Source organism: Bombyx mori, chromosome 7 (assembly GCF_030269925.1).
Source record: "Bombyx mori chromosome 7, ASM3026992v2".
NCBI lineage: Eukaryota > Metazoa > Arthropoda > Insecta > Lepidoptera > Bombycidae > Bombyx > Bombyx mori.
In genome coordinates this window covers 13351085-13365232 of record NC_085113.1, presented here as the reverse complement: position 1 = coordinate 13365232, position 14148 = coordinate 13351085, and the positions used below count along the sequence as shown (strand labels likewise).

Here is a 14148-nt window from a genome sequence, read left to right as displayed (position 1 = left end):
GAGCCCCGTGAGCTCACCTACTAGTTAAGGTTACGCTGAAATAGCCTCTCAAGGCTATCAGCTTAGGTATTGTTCGCACAGAAGCGAACCGATCAGCCGCAACGAGATGACACTGAAGAATTGTACTGTGAATGCGTTTACATGACACGTCATAAATGTGGAATTACGCCTTGCTGTTCAGATGCTGAAAATTTACTTTAAACCTCGTTAAGTGACTCAGGATAGTTGTGAGTAGAGATCAAGATAGGCCTACCTCAATCTGGCCAGTAGAAGAGTCTCCCAGAAGGGTTTGCATCCAGACTGTTATCAATTATTAACAGTTAACAGTTCTAATATTCAATTTTTTCGAGTAACACAAATAGATGTAACACCGCCCTCACCTTGTTTCTCCATGAAGAAGCGTCTGGAAACTTTCAGAAAATTAACACGATTCATTAATGCAACATGCAAAAATTCCCACCGCAATGTCCCGTTTCTATATTGACATTGACCGTACTAACGCTTAATTCCAGGTGATTGCGGCGGAGAACCCAAGCGCCGTGAACGTGCCGCTGTGTCTGGACCTCTCCATGAACTGGCTGCTGAACGTGTACGACAGCCAGCGCACCGGACAGATCAGGGTGTTGAGCTTCAAAGTCGGCTTGGTGTTGCTCTGTAAAGGACATCTGGAGGAAAAGTATAGGTACGGATTGGAGACTGGTGGTAGGACTGTATTGTTGTACTTTGGGAGGTGTTAAAGGAAAACGTCTTCTTGCGTGTATTCCATGTTTAATTATCATCTTAACCCTAGTTTACAATTATGAAGAAGCCTATGATTCTGGGTGGTCCGCCTTATTAGTGAGACATACGAGATTACACCTATTAATTATGTTATATACTAAATGCTATGTTAATACTATGCTATGCTATGCTATAATATATAAGTAAACACACCAGGTCTTCTTATGAGTCCGTATAGGTAGGGACACTGTGGGAGTGGAGATGCTTCGCTACCTTCATTTCGTTAATTTTTACACGGAAAAGCTAAGAACAATAAAAGAAAACACACAAAAGCACCATGGGTGTTCATTATTGAATCGCGCTTTTTTTTATAGGAAATGCGTAGTAAAACATCTTGTGGCTTCTCGCACGTACGTGGTAGGAGTTCTTGTGAGTCTGCGCGGATAGGTAGGCTGGTGGTACACCAGCCTACCTTTCTGTCGCGAAGCAGTAATGCGTTTCGGTTTGAAGCGTGGGGCAGCCGTTGTAACTATACTGAGACCTTACGGATATCTCAAGGTGGGTGACGCATTTACGTTGCAGATGTCTATGAGCTCTAGTAATCACTTAACACCAGGTAGGCTTTGGGCTCGTCCGCCCACATAAGCAATAAAAAAAAACTACCGCGGACTCACAAGAGGTCCTACCGTGAGTAATTAAACAAATTATAATTTGGCGGGTTTGATTTTTATTATACGATATTATTCCTTCACCGTGGAAGTCAATCGTGAAGTCAATCGTTAAGTACGTATTTCATCAGAAAAATTGGTATCCGCTTACGGGATTCGAACACCGGTGCATCGCTACATACGAATGCACCGGACGTTCTATCCTTTGGGCCAAGATGACTTTATAAAAGCATTTTGTGTTCTTCATCAACGTGTGTGAGATCACAATAAAGCTAAGGTTGGCGTGTCAGCCTAAATATATGTTTCATTCAGGTCTATTTGTTCCTCTTCAGGTATTTATTCCGGTTAATCGCCGACCCATCATGCAGGGCAGACCAAAGGAAGCTGGGTCTCTTGCTGCACGATTGTATTCAGGTAATACTGACTTATGTTTATTGATTCGAAAGAAACAAATACAGCTCGTTAGCTTTAGCTTTTTTTGTTTATTAGGTCCGATATCGATTGTTACAATACATTCCGTGTTTAAGTCAAGATTAGTAATTAATTAAATATTGATTACTAAAAATAAATCATAGTTTAAAAAAACTAACAAAATACGCTTTTATAGAAAGTCCAATTAAAAAATAGAAAATAAATTTTAATAAATTTGAATTATAAATAGTATAAGAAAAAAATATTTTATTGTAAAAAAAAGCCTGGTATAGATCTTTGCTAAAAAAAACTATTATTTATTTATTTCATTTACTTCAGATTTTGCATCCATATTACATTCATTAATATTTCCTAAAATATACCAGAATTAAATAAAAATAATAGCCAGAATCTCGGAATAAAATAAAAGCAATAATAATAATAAAACAAAGACTCAAAATTAACATCAAAACTATCTTAACCTAAAGGCTGGTTTGGATCCAGAGTGCTCAACATGAACACGTGTCCAGTGTTGCATTATTGGGCAGTCCAGATCCATCCGTGAGGCGAACAGCCGTAGGTAGCTGTTGCGACTGACCCGCACGCGGCTAATCAGAGAAGCAATTTACTTACGAATGATTGCTGCGATTATTCTCGCATCCGCAAACATCCCCGACGCACCGCAGTGACGCGGCAGCCACATCAGCGCTCTGAAGGCGTTATTATACTGGCTCGTTTAAAATTTCTGGCTAAGTGCAATTCTTTTGGTACCCAGGTGCCGAGACAGTTGGGCGAGGTTGCAGCTTTCGGCGGCTCCAATATCGAACCCTCAGTCCGGAGTTGCTTCGAGCAGGCCTCCACTGCTGCCAAGGAGGGCAGCAAAGGAGGAACTCTTGACAGGAAAACTGGTGGGCAATGATCTTCTTTCGTAATACTCAACCCTAATTTTATTTCCTAATAAAATCCATTACGTATGTTTGGATTTTATACAAAACTTAATAAACATATCGTCTTTTTGCATTAAAAGTGTACAATTTCCAAAAATATTCGAAATTGAGTTAATATGCGGAATCATTTGGTATCACCAGTATTTTTCTCATAAATACTGTCAAAAGAGCGTAGTTTAGTTTTAGTTTCTTTTTTAGTTCACCTATGCTTTGACTACTATTAACAAAATTAATACATAATTTTATCTTACGTTAAAAGACAGATAATGTTACTGGTAAAAAATAAATGTTGCAAAGATGATTAATATTAAAAATATCATATTATTTTTTAAACCTTTAAAACACTCTCCTGTAAAATTATTAAGTTTTTATTTATTTATTTAATAAGTTGCACCAACAAAGTGATCATAAATACAAAACATTGACAAATTGACAAAAGTTCATGGCAGATGTCACCTCAATTATAGGTGCAATCGACAGCGCATTAACATCAAAAATAAAAATAAAATATACAGCTAAGATTTGGATACATTTCATTCATTGCTTAAGATTAATTTAATTGGGAGATGATCCGCGACAGATTTTTCCTGTAAGTAGTAAGACAATTTGAAAAAACATCTATTTCACTTAAAATAAGTTCAGCGCAATCGGACAACTCCGAAGGAACATTGACGGAGACCGCGCTACTGTGGACATTATTGTAATCCCAAAGGATTCTGTTTAAGGGAGAGTAAGCACCTAAATTCGAACGAGCGGGCTTTCTTATAAACGGTTTATATTTCTTCATTCTTGGTAGGTACTTAGGGGCTGATATTTTGAGATTATACAGTTTTTTTTTATTGCTTAGATGGGTGGACGAGCTCACAGCCCACCTGGTGTTAAGTGGTTACTGGAGCCCATGGACATCTACAACGTAAATGCGCCACCCACCTTGAGATATAAGTTTTAAGGTCTCAGTATAGTTACAACGGCTGCCCCACCCTTCAAGCCGAAACACATTACTGCTTCACGGCAGAAATAGGCAGGGTAGTGGTACCTACCCGTGCGAACTCACAAGAGGTCCTACCACCAGTAATTACGCAAATTACTTACGAAAATACTTAACTAAATTTAACTTGCTTCCTATAAAACCCATTACTAATGATTGGATTTCATACAAAACTTAATAAATATATATCGTATGGTTTTCCTCCAGAAAAAGAAAAGGATGAAACGAAAGAGAAGCCAGTCGAGCGAGACGCGGACGGCCAGGTCCAGTACATCGAAGCGTTCCAGTTCCTGCAGTGGCTGCAGCGCGAGCCGCAGTCCATGGTGTGGCTGCCCGTGCTGCACCGCCTGGCCGCCGCCGAGGGGGCCCGCCACCAAGCCAAGTGCAACATCTGCAAGGACTATCCTATCGTTGGGTTCAGGTAAGAGAGAGTGAGGGAGAGGGAGGGGGAGAGAGAGGGAGGGTGAGAGAGAGGGATGGTGAGAGAGAGGGATGGTGAGAGAGAGGGAGAGAGAGAGAGAGAGAGAGAGAGGACATACTTTATTGCACACCAAAACACAATTAACACTAGAAAACAGTCAACAAGCAGATACAATGGGCGGTCTTATCGCTAAAAGCGAACTTACAGTAATTCTGAAAGTAATATTCTATGACCGTACAACATATGATTTTATTCCAAGACTATTGGCTGCCAGACTAAATTGGAAACGACACAACATGACTAAATGCTAAAATACCAGAAAGTCTAACACAGCCCATACAGTCGGATGTTCCAAAAACCGACACCAAACTAATACAGTATTGTATGGTCGAGCCGAGCTAACCAGGTCCGCCCCCGCCCGCAGGTACCGCTGCCTCAAGTGCTTCAACTTCGACATGTGTCAAAAGTGCTTCTTCAACGGCCGGAAGGCCAAGAACCACAAATTGACGCATCCGATGCAGGAGTACTGCACTGCGGTGAGTGCGCACAATCAATACACGTTCATTTTTAGTGGAGACTGCAAATATATGAATCGATCCCTAGGAAGGCTTAATGTCAATCTCGCATATCTGATAAAATGTTACAGTGATAATTATAAAAAAAAGGGTGCGTGTACTTATGTACGTGCGTAAGAAGTTATACTGTATTTTTTATAATTTATTTCTTTTTTATTTATTTAAATTTTAATCAAGTTGAACATTGTATAAACATCTGAACTTTGACATCGTATAAATTCGGTAATTCTCAGTTCGGAAAGTTTACCTGCGGCTATATTCAGACTCACCAAGTTACGTCAGTCGTATTGTAATGAGCGATTTAGTGGGCAACTTCATCATAAAATTTCACTCTCATCAATTTTTATAACGCACCTAAAGAAGTATAACTTCAAAAACATTGTGTTCTTTCGCTGTACCCTGAAGACAAGAGTATTAATAAAAAACCTCTCAACATACATCTATTTACAGGATTTTATTCTTTAGCGGTGTCCTACAGATATATTAATATAACATTACTGGTGGTAGGACCTCTTGTGAGTCCGCACGGGTTGGTACCACCATCCTGCCTATTTCAGCCGTCAAGCAGCTATGCGTTTCCGTTTGAAGGGTGGGGCAGCCGTTGTAACTATACTTGAGACCGTAGAACTTATATCTCGAGGTGGGTGGCGCATTTACGTTGTAGGTGTCTACGGGCTCCGGTAACCACTTGACACCAGGTGGGCTGTGAGCTCGTCCACCGACCTAAGCAATAAAAAAAAAGTCTGTCAATTGAGCAGAACACAGAACCCCTAAAACCCTATCATTTGCTAAGCCTCTATTTCTTAGTAATTTCAAAAAAAAATGTTTCCACCCACAAAACAATTGGTCACGTCACTCTCGCTTCAGACGACGTCGGGAGAGGACGTGCGCGACTTCACGAGGGCGCTCCGCAACAAGTTCAAGTCGGCGCGCTACTTCAAGAAGCACCCCAGGGTCGGGTACTTGCCTGTACAAACCGTTTTAGAAGGTAAGAGGATAGTTTCAGTTGTTAATTTGATGTGAATAATTAATTAAAAAAACCTGATTGTATGATCTTAACTTAGGCACCTCGTTACCACTTAAGATGTAAGCTTAACGGGATCTTATCCGAAACTAGCCGTGTGCTCCGTATGCTGGTGTGAGGACGAAGACGACCTAGGTACGGTCACGCGCATCTTATAAAGGACGGCAGATTATACATGTCCTCAGTTGAGTTCTGTCTCATTAAGGGTGAGAGCAAGAACCAGACCCAACTGTTGAAAAAATTCGGTCGAGAATATTGTTCTGACGGGAACGCATTGTGACAGCCCCACCTTCCGGGGCCATATCATATTCACATGATGAATTTTTGTAATTGACAGTTTTTGTAATTCTTGGTAAATGTAATTAATGTAATAAATTTGTTTATGTGCAGGTGATGCTCTGGAGTCCCCCGCTCCCTCTCCGCAGCACGGCGCGTCCCTCGGCCCCGACATGCACTCGCGCCTCGAGCTGTACGCCACCCGCCTCGCGCAGGTCGAGCTCAGCGCCGCCGACACTCCCGACAGGTACACCTCGCCCCGCCGCGCACCGCCGCGCCCCGCCCCGCACCGCCGCGCCCCGCCGCGCCCCGCCGCGCACCGCACCGTCCCGTTCCGCTACGCCACGACCCGTCTCGTCCCGTCCCACCCCATCGCAACTTTGATCTCGCGCATCGACAGAATATTGAATATACTTTGAAGGCTATAATTACTCTTAGGTCTTCTTATCATGAAATTGAAACTAACCATTACATCCTTTACCGTTACAGCGATGAAGAACATCAGCTCATAGCTCAGTACTGCGCCTCACTGAACGGCGGAGGGGAGTCCGAAGAAGCTCCTCGCTCGCCTGTGCAAGTGGTCTCCATTATCCACCGCGAGCAGAGACACGAACTCGAGGCCATGATTAGGTACACTACACACAGACACATGCGGTTAGGGCAATGCAGTTAAACATTCCTTATCACTTTCAAAACATCTTTATTTATAGGGAACTGGAAGAAGAAAACGCAAGTCTCCAAGCGGAGTACGAGCGTCTGAAGGCTAAGCAGACTCCAGGCTCCACGCCCGAGGAGCAGCAGCACGGCGTCAGCGACAATAGCCGCAGCGGACCGGTAGACCAGGTCAGAGGAACTTATAATACAAATAATTCTGGCTTCTACAGGAGGGATGTTGATGTTGTGTCTGGCGCTACGTGACCGGACTTGGCGTAACGTGGCTTGACGTGACGTGACGTCACACATGTGTTGTGACGTCTAAGCATACAAATACTCATTTAGAATATACTAAATTGGTGCTTGTGAACCTTTCTTGATCATAGCTCTACTAACCGCGGTTCCAGTATAAAATAATAAACAGATGGTCCCAAAACAGTCCTCAGAATCTAAATATAATAATCACAAGTTGTACTTATTTATTATGATGAGCTCACGGCCCACCTGGTGTTAGCTGATCACTGGAATATACCGACAGTACAGCGTGAATGCTGTCCCCTTAAGACAGGAGTTCAAGATGTGTGTAGGGGTGTTCCGCCCTCTAATCCGTCATTCACTTAGCGTCGAATCGTCGCTATGAGTTATGAGATGACTCTACGGCACCAACTGCGGTTATGACTATAGCTCGCCCGTGCATTCATCAGTCTTCACAGCACAGTGCATACGATGAATCGGAAATATATTTCAGGACATGATGGCCGAGGCTCGTCTTCTCCGTCAGCACAAGGGCCGGCTGGAGGCTCGCATGCACATTCTGGAGGAACACAACAGACAACTCGAAGCTCAGCTGCAGCGTCTACGCACCTTACTCGACGAGGTAGGCAGTCCAGTCCCTCTCAACCTCACCCAATCTCACCCAACCTCGCTGGTAAACTAGCACGATAAAATTAATAAGCTGCCACGTGGCAATATTCGCGATGCCCGAGGACTCGTTTGCCTTTCAATAAAAAACAAAACTAAACTGTGTAAGGAACTTGAATTGTATTTCATCACTGACGTACATGGACCTCTGCCAAGTCCCGCGCTGTCTGCATCCAATGGATTTCCTTATATCACTGACATTGTTATAAACACTTCCAGCCGGCCCAGGGCTCGCCCCCAGCGCGCACCGGAACATTACAGACACGTTCGGTGACCGCTTCGCAGCTTGCAACTGATTCACCAGCCAAAATGCACAATGGACTCTACCACGAGTCACAAACAAGTATGTTCAGTAATGCTTTTAATGTTTTTAATTTGAAATATTTAGATTAAGAACTTAAAATTTCTTAGTATAAATTATAGTTTACTACTTTAAAGGTCTGATTTTTCTGTACCACTGAGTAGCGACAGAAAATCGCAGCGACTTGAGTGCTAATTAAAAACAATGGTAAAAATCTGGTAACACTTATATGTCAGTTCAAATATAAAAAAAGTAATGCTTTGAAATTCGTTTAAATAACGTCGGCCATTTTGTTGTAATGGCGTACAAGATGGCGGCGCTCGTTGGGCTGGCGCCGAGCGGCCCCCCCCGCCCCCGCACACCGTGCACTCCCTCATGCACTGCGCAGGTCAGCGGTGTCAATAATGTGTTCACACTTTTGTTTCGCTTTTTGTGCAATTGTTTTAGATTTTAAAAGATTTACGTTCAAATAACTCAAGCTTTTTAAAAAATCTAAATATAATTTGTGTTCAATGATTTCTCAATAATACAGTGGAATTGTCGAATTTTAACTAGTTTAATCATTTTGGCAATTACGATTCGTATTGTAGTAATAAGTAGTACTGTAGTAAATGCGATTCGTAGCTGTTCAAAGAAACGAAGCTTGTCACCACCTCCAAACAACGGATAATGCCGATCGGTCAAAACTCTGAACACTATGCTATCCGATTTTGCTTGAGATCCCTGTTCACATTGAGTGAATTCGTGTCAAAATATATATTTGGCATTTAATGAAAATTTCACGTACTTAAGTCATAAGTTGGGTGTTGTGAACTCAAGATTCAGCTGAAGCCGTGTGAACTGATTAAACTACAATTGCGTATAAATCTAAAATTCATTGTAATCACAATTTGGGTTTTATGCTTCCTTCGTCTGTTTTTGAAATGTTGCCAGCACAAAAATATCACGATAAATTTTAAACCTTAAAATATTTAAATTTATATTTGCTAAAATATGATGCCAGATGTAACTTTGTTTATTTGAAATCTAGGCTTGTGTTTGCATGGTTGTTGCATGTACAGAAACCTAATAGAATTAATCATTAAAAATTAATTATATCGTCATTCTCTTTGTTTTCTACTGCATTCAAAACAGGACGCATACCCTGAGGTAATCAACTTTTTTTTTTATTAAACATGGGATTTAATTATTCGGCACTAGTTCCATGGTTTTCTTTACCTTTACTTATTTCGCGTTATCTTGAATTTTACGTGAGTTTTCTATCAGGCAGTGATGAGTGGATAAAACAAATGACTATATCTAATCCCAACCTATAAGGAACCTATCTATAACCGATATGGAACTCCAAACCCTAAGGCTGACTTAGTTACGATTTAAAATGTTTGAAAAATGTTCTGTCTGTGTCGCAGCTGATTTATTCGAAACTGCGATCACTAATTTTAGTATATTATACGCAATATAAAATACAGCTTATTGAGCGAGTTATTAAGTACATAATCTTAAAATGTTATTATGGATTCTAGCATTGAAAATTAGCTTCTTAATGAAACGCAGCGGCATGGCTCTGCCCCTGGCATTGTTGAAGTCCATGGGTGACGGTAACCACTCACCACCAGGTGGGCCGTATGCTCGTCTGCCTACAAGGCAACAAAAAAAAACGCAAGATTCTGAAGACAAGGCATCGGAATTCTGTACATAACGAAAAGTACAGCCAAAAAGTTGGGAAAATAATTCGTAATTTGTTCATAATAATGCTTAAATTTGTTTACACTTTTTCAGATGACTTGGGCCGTGCCGTAGAAGAGCTCGTCTCGGTGATGTCCGAGGACTCCGGCACGCCGAGCAACGCGCCACCGCAGTACACGAACGGGAAACCGGCAAACAACGAATGAACGGCTCGAAAACGACGCGAACCTTACGCGCGCACGGTGCTTTCAATATAATGTTGCTATATTCGAAGCAATCAAACTACCGCGCCCAACGTTCTGGCAACACTGAGCATAACCAAAGATTTATTCTACAATGGTGTTGCTTTATAGAGATACCGTTTTAATTAATTTCTTGTTGGTCACAATTTCTTTTAATGATTACTAATTTTCGACTCATCACTAACAAATTGCACTGTACATTGACTGTCCTTAACTTTTATACAAAAGCTTTTTATAAAACATTCCACGCGTTTCCTAACCTGAGCTTTATGGCTTCCAGGGGATCACAAAAAAGTAGAAGCCTGTAAGTTGACAGCTATGTGGAACTAATACGAGATTTTATCTTGATTTGGTACAATACAATCCATAAAATGGCAGTCTCCTGATTAAACTAAGAAAACCATACCGTAAGAAGTTAGGACATTAATAACAATTAAGGGATATAGAGAGTGCGCCTCTTTAACTGCATTACGGAAATTAAAACTGAAAACAAACGTATTAAGATTACATTTTTATAATGAATCACTATTTGATATTTTCTGAAAATACCACAAACTTTAAATTGCGTAGTCCCATCAGTGTCTTGTATCATCTGCCGTAAAATTAAAAGTTAAATTTCAATGGAACATGTACCAAATCAAATTAGTTCACAGCAGTTGTTTGTTTTTTTTAAATATTAACGATAATCGTATGCAACGCTTATTGTATAAATAAGGGCGCGCCATTGTTGCAGTACGTATCGTGATTGAGTCGAACTATCCGCCATTTCTGTTATTTTTTATTTGACGTGGCAACTCTTTCAGATTTTCTACTATTTTCGTTGTCCCCCCCTAAAGCTAGCGCCAGTGCTGCCAGAACACAGCAATCCAACGAAAAAGACAATGTAACGAGCATTTATATATTATATTCTATATATTTTAACAATAAAAATTGTACCGAAATGTTTTTGGTACTAAAATAATAATATTTTAAGAACATATCTTGTTAGTATTATACCTACTTACAATCTTTATTAATACATTCATATCACTGTTTGGATACTCTCATATCATTTTTGCTATGTATTGAAAATAACAGGCGCGTGTTTCGAAATCACGAAAATTTTTACGAAAATGCTTTTAACGATGTTACCAGATCGATGCAACTTTGTACTGTGGTATCACTTTTTCTACAATATTTAGTAAGCTTTACAGCTGTAATGATTTATACAACGGCCAGATGTTGCGATACCCGAAATGGCCTAAGTTTTAGAGAAAAAAAAATGTATTAAAAAAATTAAAGATGGACTTCACAAAGGTTGTCACGTGTCGAAGCTGTCTCTGCGGCTGTAACTGTTCGGATTCGTTGAAGGTTTATAGTAGTGTAGTTCGTAGGCGAATTGTATGATTATCAATAATAAATATTAAAAATAAATTAAAACATGTAACCACGTGCATGTGTATGTTATCGATTTATTGTTAGATATTAAAACAAAATATTAATCGTGCGCTTTGATGCAAATTGTAATGATTGTTGGAGGCAGTGACTCGTCCGGAGTTATCGTCGTTCAAGTGTTGTTGTGAGGAGCGTAAAAGCAAAACTACTTTCAGTCCACCGTAACAACAGTTGCGTCAGGAGATCAATCAATGCCTACAGCTAATGAGCAGTGAGAGCATAGCCGACATTGATATTAAACTCTTGCTAGTTTCCAACCGGTACGCAAATCTGCAAATTAGCTGACCCGCTTCCATCACAATGAATAAATACTCCATAATTCAATCATTCTGCGAAGTGTCTGTGCTTTTATACGCCTGGCACTTGAACGAGTTGGTAGTAATCGAATATTAATTCTCCAGATAATCGTAGAACAATAGAGGACCCTTCTTAGAGATTATACTATCCAACCTTTTTCACTATGAAACGGCACACCGACACGTTTAGGATATATTTGGGATGAGATGATATTATCCCATCCCACGCGTACATGTGTCTAGGATGCTGCCTATCCTTTTTAGATAAGATATATTCGAAATGATGACTTTTATACGAATGTTAAGTGAAAACCTGTTAAAGCTAACTTTATAATTAAGGACTTCCGATATCCATATCAAATTATCGTTGTTTTCATTCGAGACGTCACGCTACATTCGTTTTTCGTAATGGCAACTTACTATCGGCTTTTTTTAATTTTAAGGGAATACAATTTTATTTTTCAAAAAAACTTTTTGTTTTATGCGAACTACTAATAAATATATATAGTAACTAATATATTGTTAATAATTTTATTCTATTATCATTTAGATGTAGGTTTCTTTCTGTTTCTCAATATTAAAAAAAGTTTCCACGACTATAAATTTTACTTGTCGCATTTATTTTTATATTTTACTGTGTTTTATGATGTTTTAGATGTTAAATGAAATCCCAAATAAACATTCAGCATAGTAAAGGTTTTGTTTTAATTTTTAAATAAATCCCTCTTCCTTCTCCCTGATTGCTCCACACGCGAGTGCGCTGAGAAATTGTTCGAAAGGATTCCACCATCCTTCCTACAAAAGACTGTCCATCACTGCAACAGATTACACCACCCATACTCAGCAGTAACCATTGTCCACAGCGCGTTCCGACACCCGGATCTATAAGAAACTCCCCTTTACGGCTATAACATATCCTTCTGAAAACGAGGTTAGAAATTCTTCGACATAAGCGACTTAAATATTGTTGATGTCCATGAGCGATAAGCATCTTAACGATAGCCTCTTAAGATCAGGGAAGCCGTAAGCTTGTCTGTCTTCAAAACCAATCAACCGTAGTAGATACGTAAAAGACGTTTGACGACACGTGCTGCTAACGAAAAAATGAAAAATTTTGAAATGCTCGGACGTGAATAGGTAAAAAAATAAGAATACGTACATATTTATTAATAATTTATTCAACAGCTGTCATCTTAATTCATTAATAAAAACTTAAATCAATATACAATTACATTTGTAATCAATAAGAGAAAACTAAAAATGCAAAGGCAACGTTATGTAACTGAATCTAAAATACATCGTGTTTCAATAACAAGGTCTGTAGATAATAATTAGTTTCAGATATAGACTTATTTCTCTTCTATAACGCTGTATTTAGCTGTTAAGGCAAATTAATACGTTACAAACACTTAACATTTTTTTATTTTAATAATTTAGTTAACTTTTTTACAGGCTTAATGAACGAAATACAGAGAGGGTAGACAGATTTAAATCCTACCCGCAGTACACGTCCGCCCGTAATCATGGCGTTTGTATTGTGAGGAAGCCAATACTATTTGTAAACACGGATGCTTACAACAGTATGTGTGTTGCACAATCACAGTATTCGAATAAGGAAGACAACAATAACTGTTCCTATCATTTATACGGACACGTACGCCTTAAGTACACGAGTTATCTTAAAGCGATGCCTCCAAGGAACACTAACACAAAATTTTAAAATTTTCGTTTTTCACGCAAATTGCTTCACTATTTTAAAAGTATTACAAATTATTATTGATGGGGTTCGAAGCAAGAGTAAACCATAAATATATCTGCAATAATAAAGATTTTATAAATTTTTTTCGTTTAAACACTCCTCCTGTAAACCTACGAATTTGGAGTTAGCGTAGTGTTCATAGGAGGCATCGATCTTAAGATAAAGAAAATACCTTAGATGAAACAGACGCAGATTCAAACATAACTGTTTGATGTTCTATCTATGACTCCTGCAGTCTTTGTATCATGCTAAGAAAAAATTATTAATTAGTTTCGCGTTTGCAGCCAAGCCAATTTCGTAATCAACTGAAAGGTAGAGGAATATTTTCTCAAAAAACATTCGTTTTTAGGCAATTTTCAGTCATTTTTCATAAATCGAGATACGAAAACCACAGCATAATATATTCTGTTTTGGATTAAAATATGTTCTGTACAATATTTTTTTAAATAATTACTGCTGATATTACCGGACCTACCACGGTCTTCGATTTAAAACAAAGACAGTGGTACTAGCCTAAGAAACTATAACTGTTTGCCCTCAAAATTATCAGCATCAATATTGATGAAGAATTTTTTTACTATGAATTTACTACAATAATGAAAGATTTGGATTGTTCCGGATGAAAATACAAAAGTAAATTCTATGTGGAAAAAATCAAGTGAACATTATAAAATACTATTTGTGTTATGGTAATTGAAATTTGGTTTTATTTCTTTGGGGATCATTTGAACTACTACTATTTAACATTGAATGTAAAAACAGAACTAACATTAACAGTTTTCTATTACTACAATTTTTCAGTATATTGATTTTCCACTAGAAAAA

General features: G+C 39.0%; 1 protein-coding gene across 4 annotated transcripts in view; it reads left to right on the top strand.

Annotated features, from left to right (window-relative positions):
• LOC101738393 (dystrophin) overlaps positions 1-12259 on the top strand; it is a 513865-nt gene extending 501606 nt beyond the window's left edge. For 3 of the 4 annotated variants that reach the window (XM_038012113.1, XM_062669471.1, XM_062669470.1), the window contains 13 exons: positions 513-682; positions 1721-1802; positions 2575-2707; positions 3942-4155; positions 4580-4691; positions 5598-5718; positions 6145-6277; positions 6520-6660; positions 6741-6873; positions 7433-7561; positions 7825-7948; positions 8217-8294; positions 9686-12259. In XM_038012113.1, the coding sequence (XP_037868041.1) occupies positions 513-682; positions 1721-1802; positions 2575-2707; positions 3942-4155; positions 4580-4691; positions 5598-5718; positions 6145-6277; positions 6520-6660; positions 6741-6873; positions 7433-7561; positions 7825-7948; positions 8217-8294; positions 9686-9798 (1683 nt within the window). In that variant the 3' untranslated portion in view covers positions 9799-12259. The remainder of the gene's footprint in view (positions 1-512; positions 683-1720; positions 1803-2574; positions 2708-3941; positions 4156-4579; positions 4692-5597; positions 5719-6144; positions 6278-6519; positions 6661-6740; positions 6874-7432; positions 7562-7824; positions 7949-8216; positions 8295-9685) is intronic. The other variant, XM_062669469.1, reaches the window with a different exon arrangement.
• The last annotated feature ends 1889 nt before the right edge of the window (positions 12260-14148 follow it).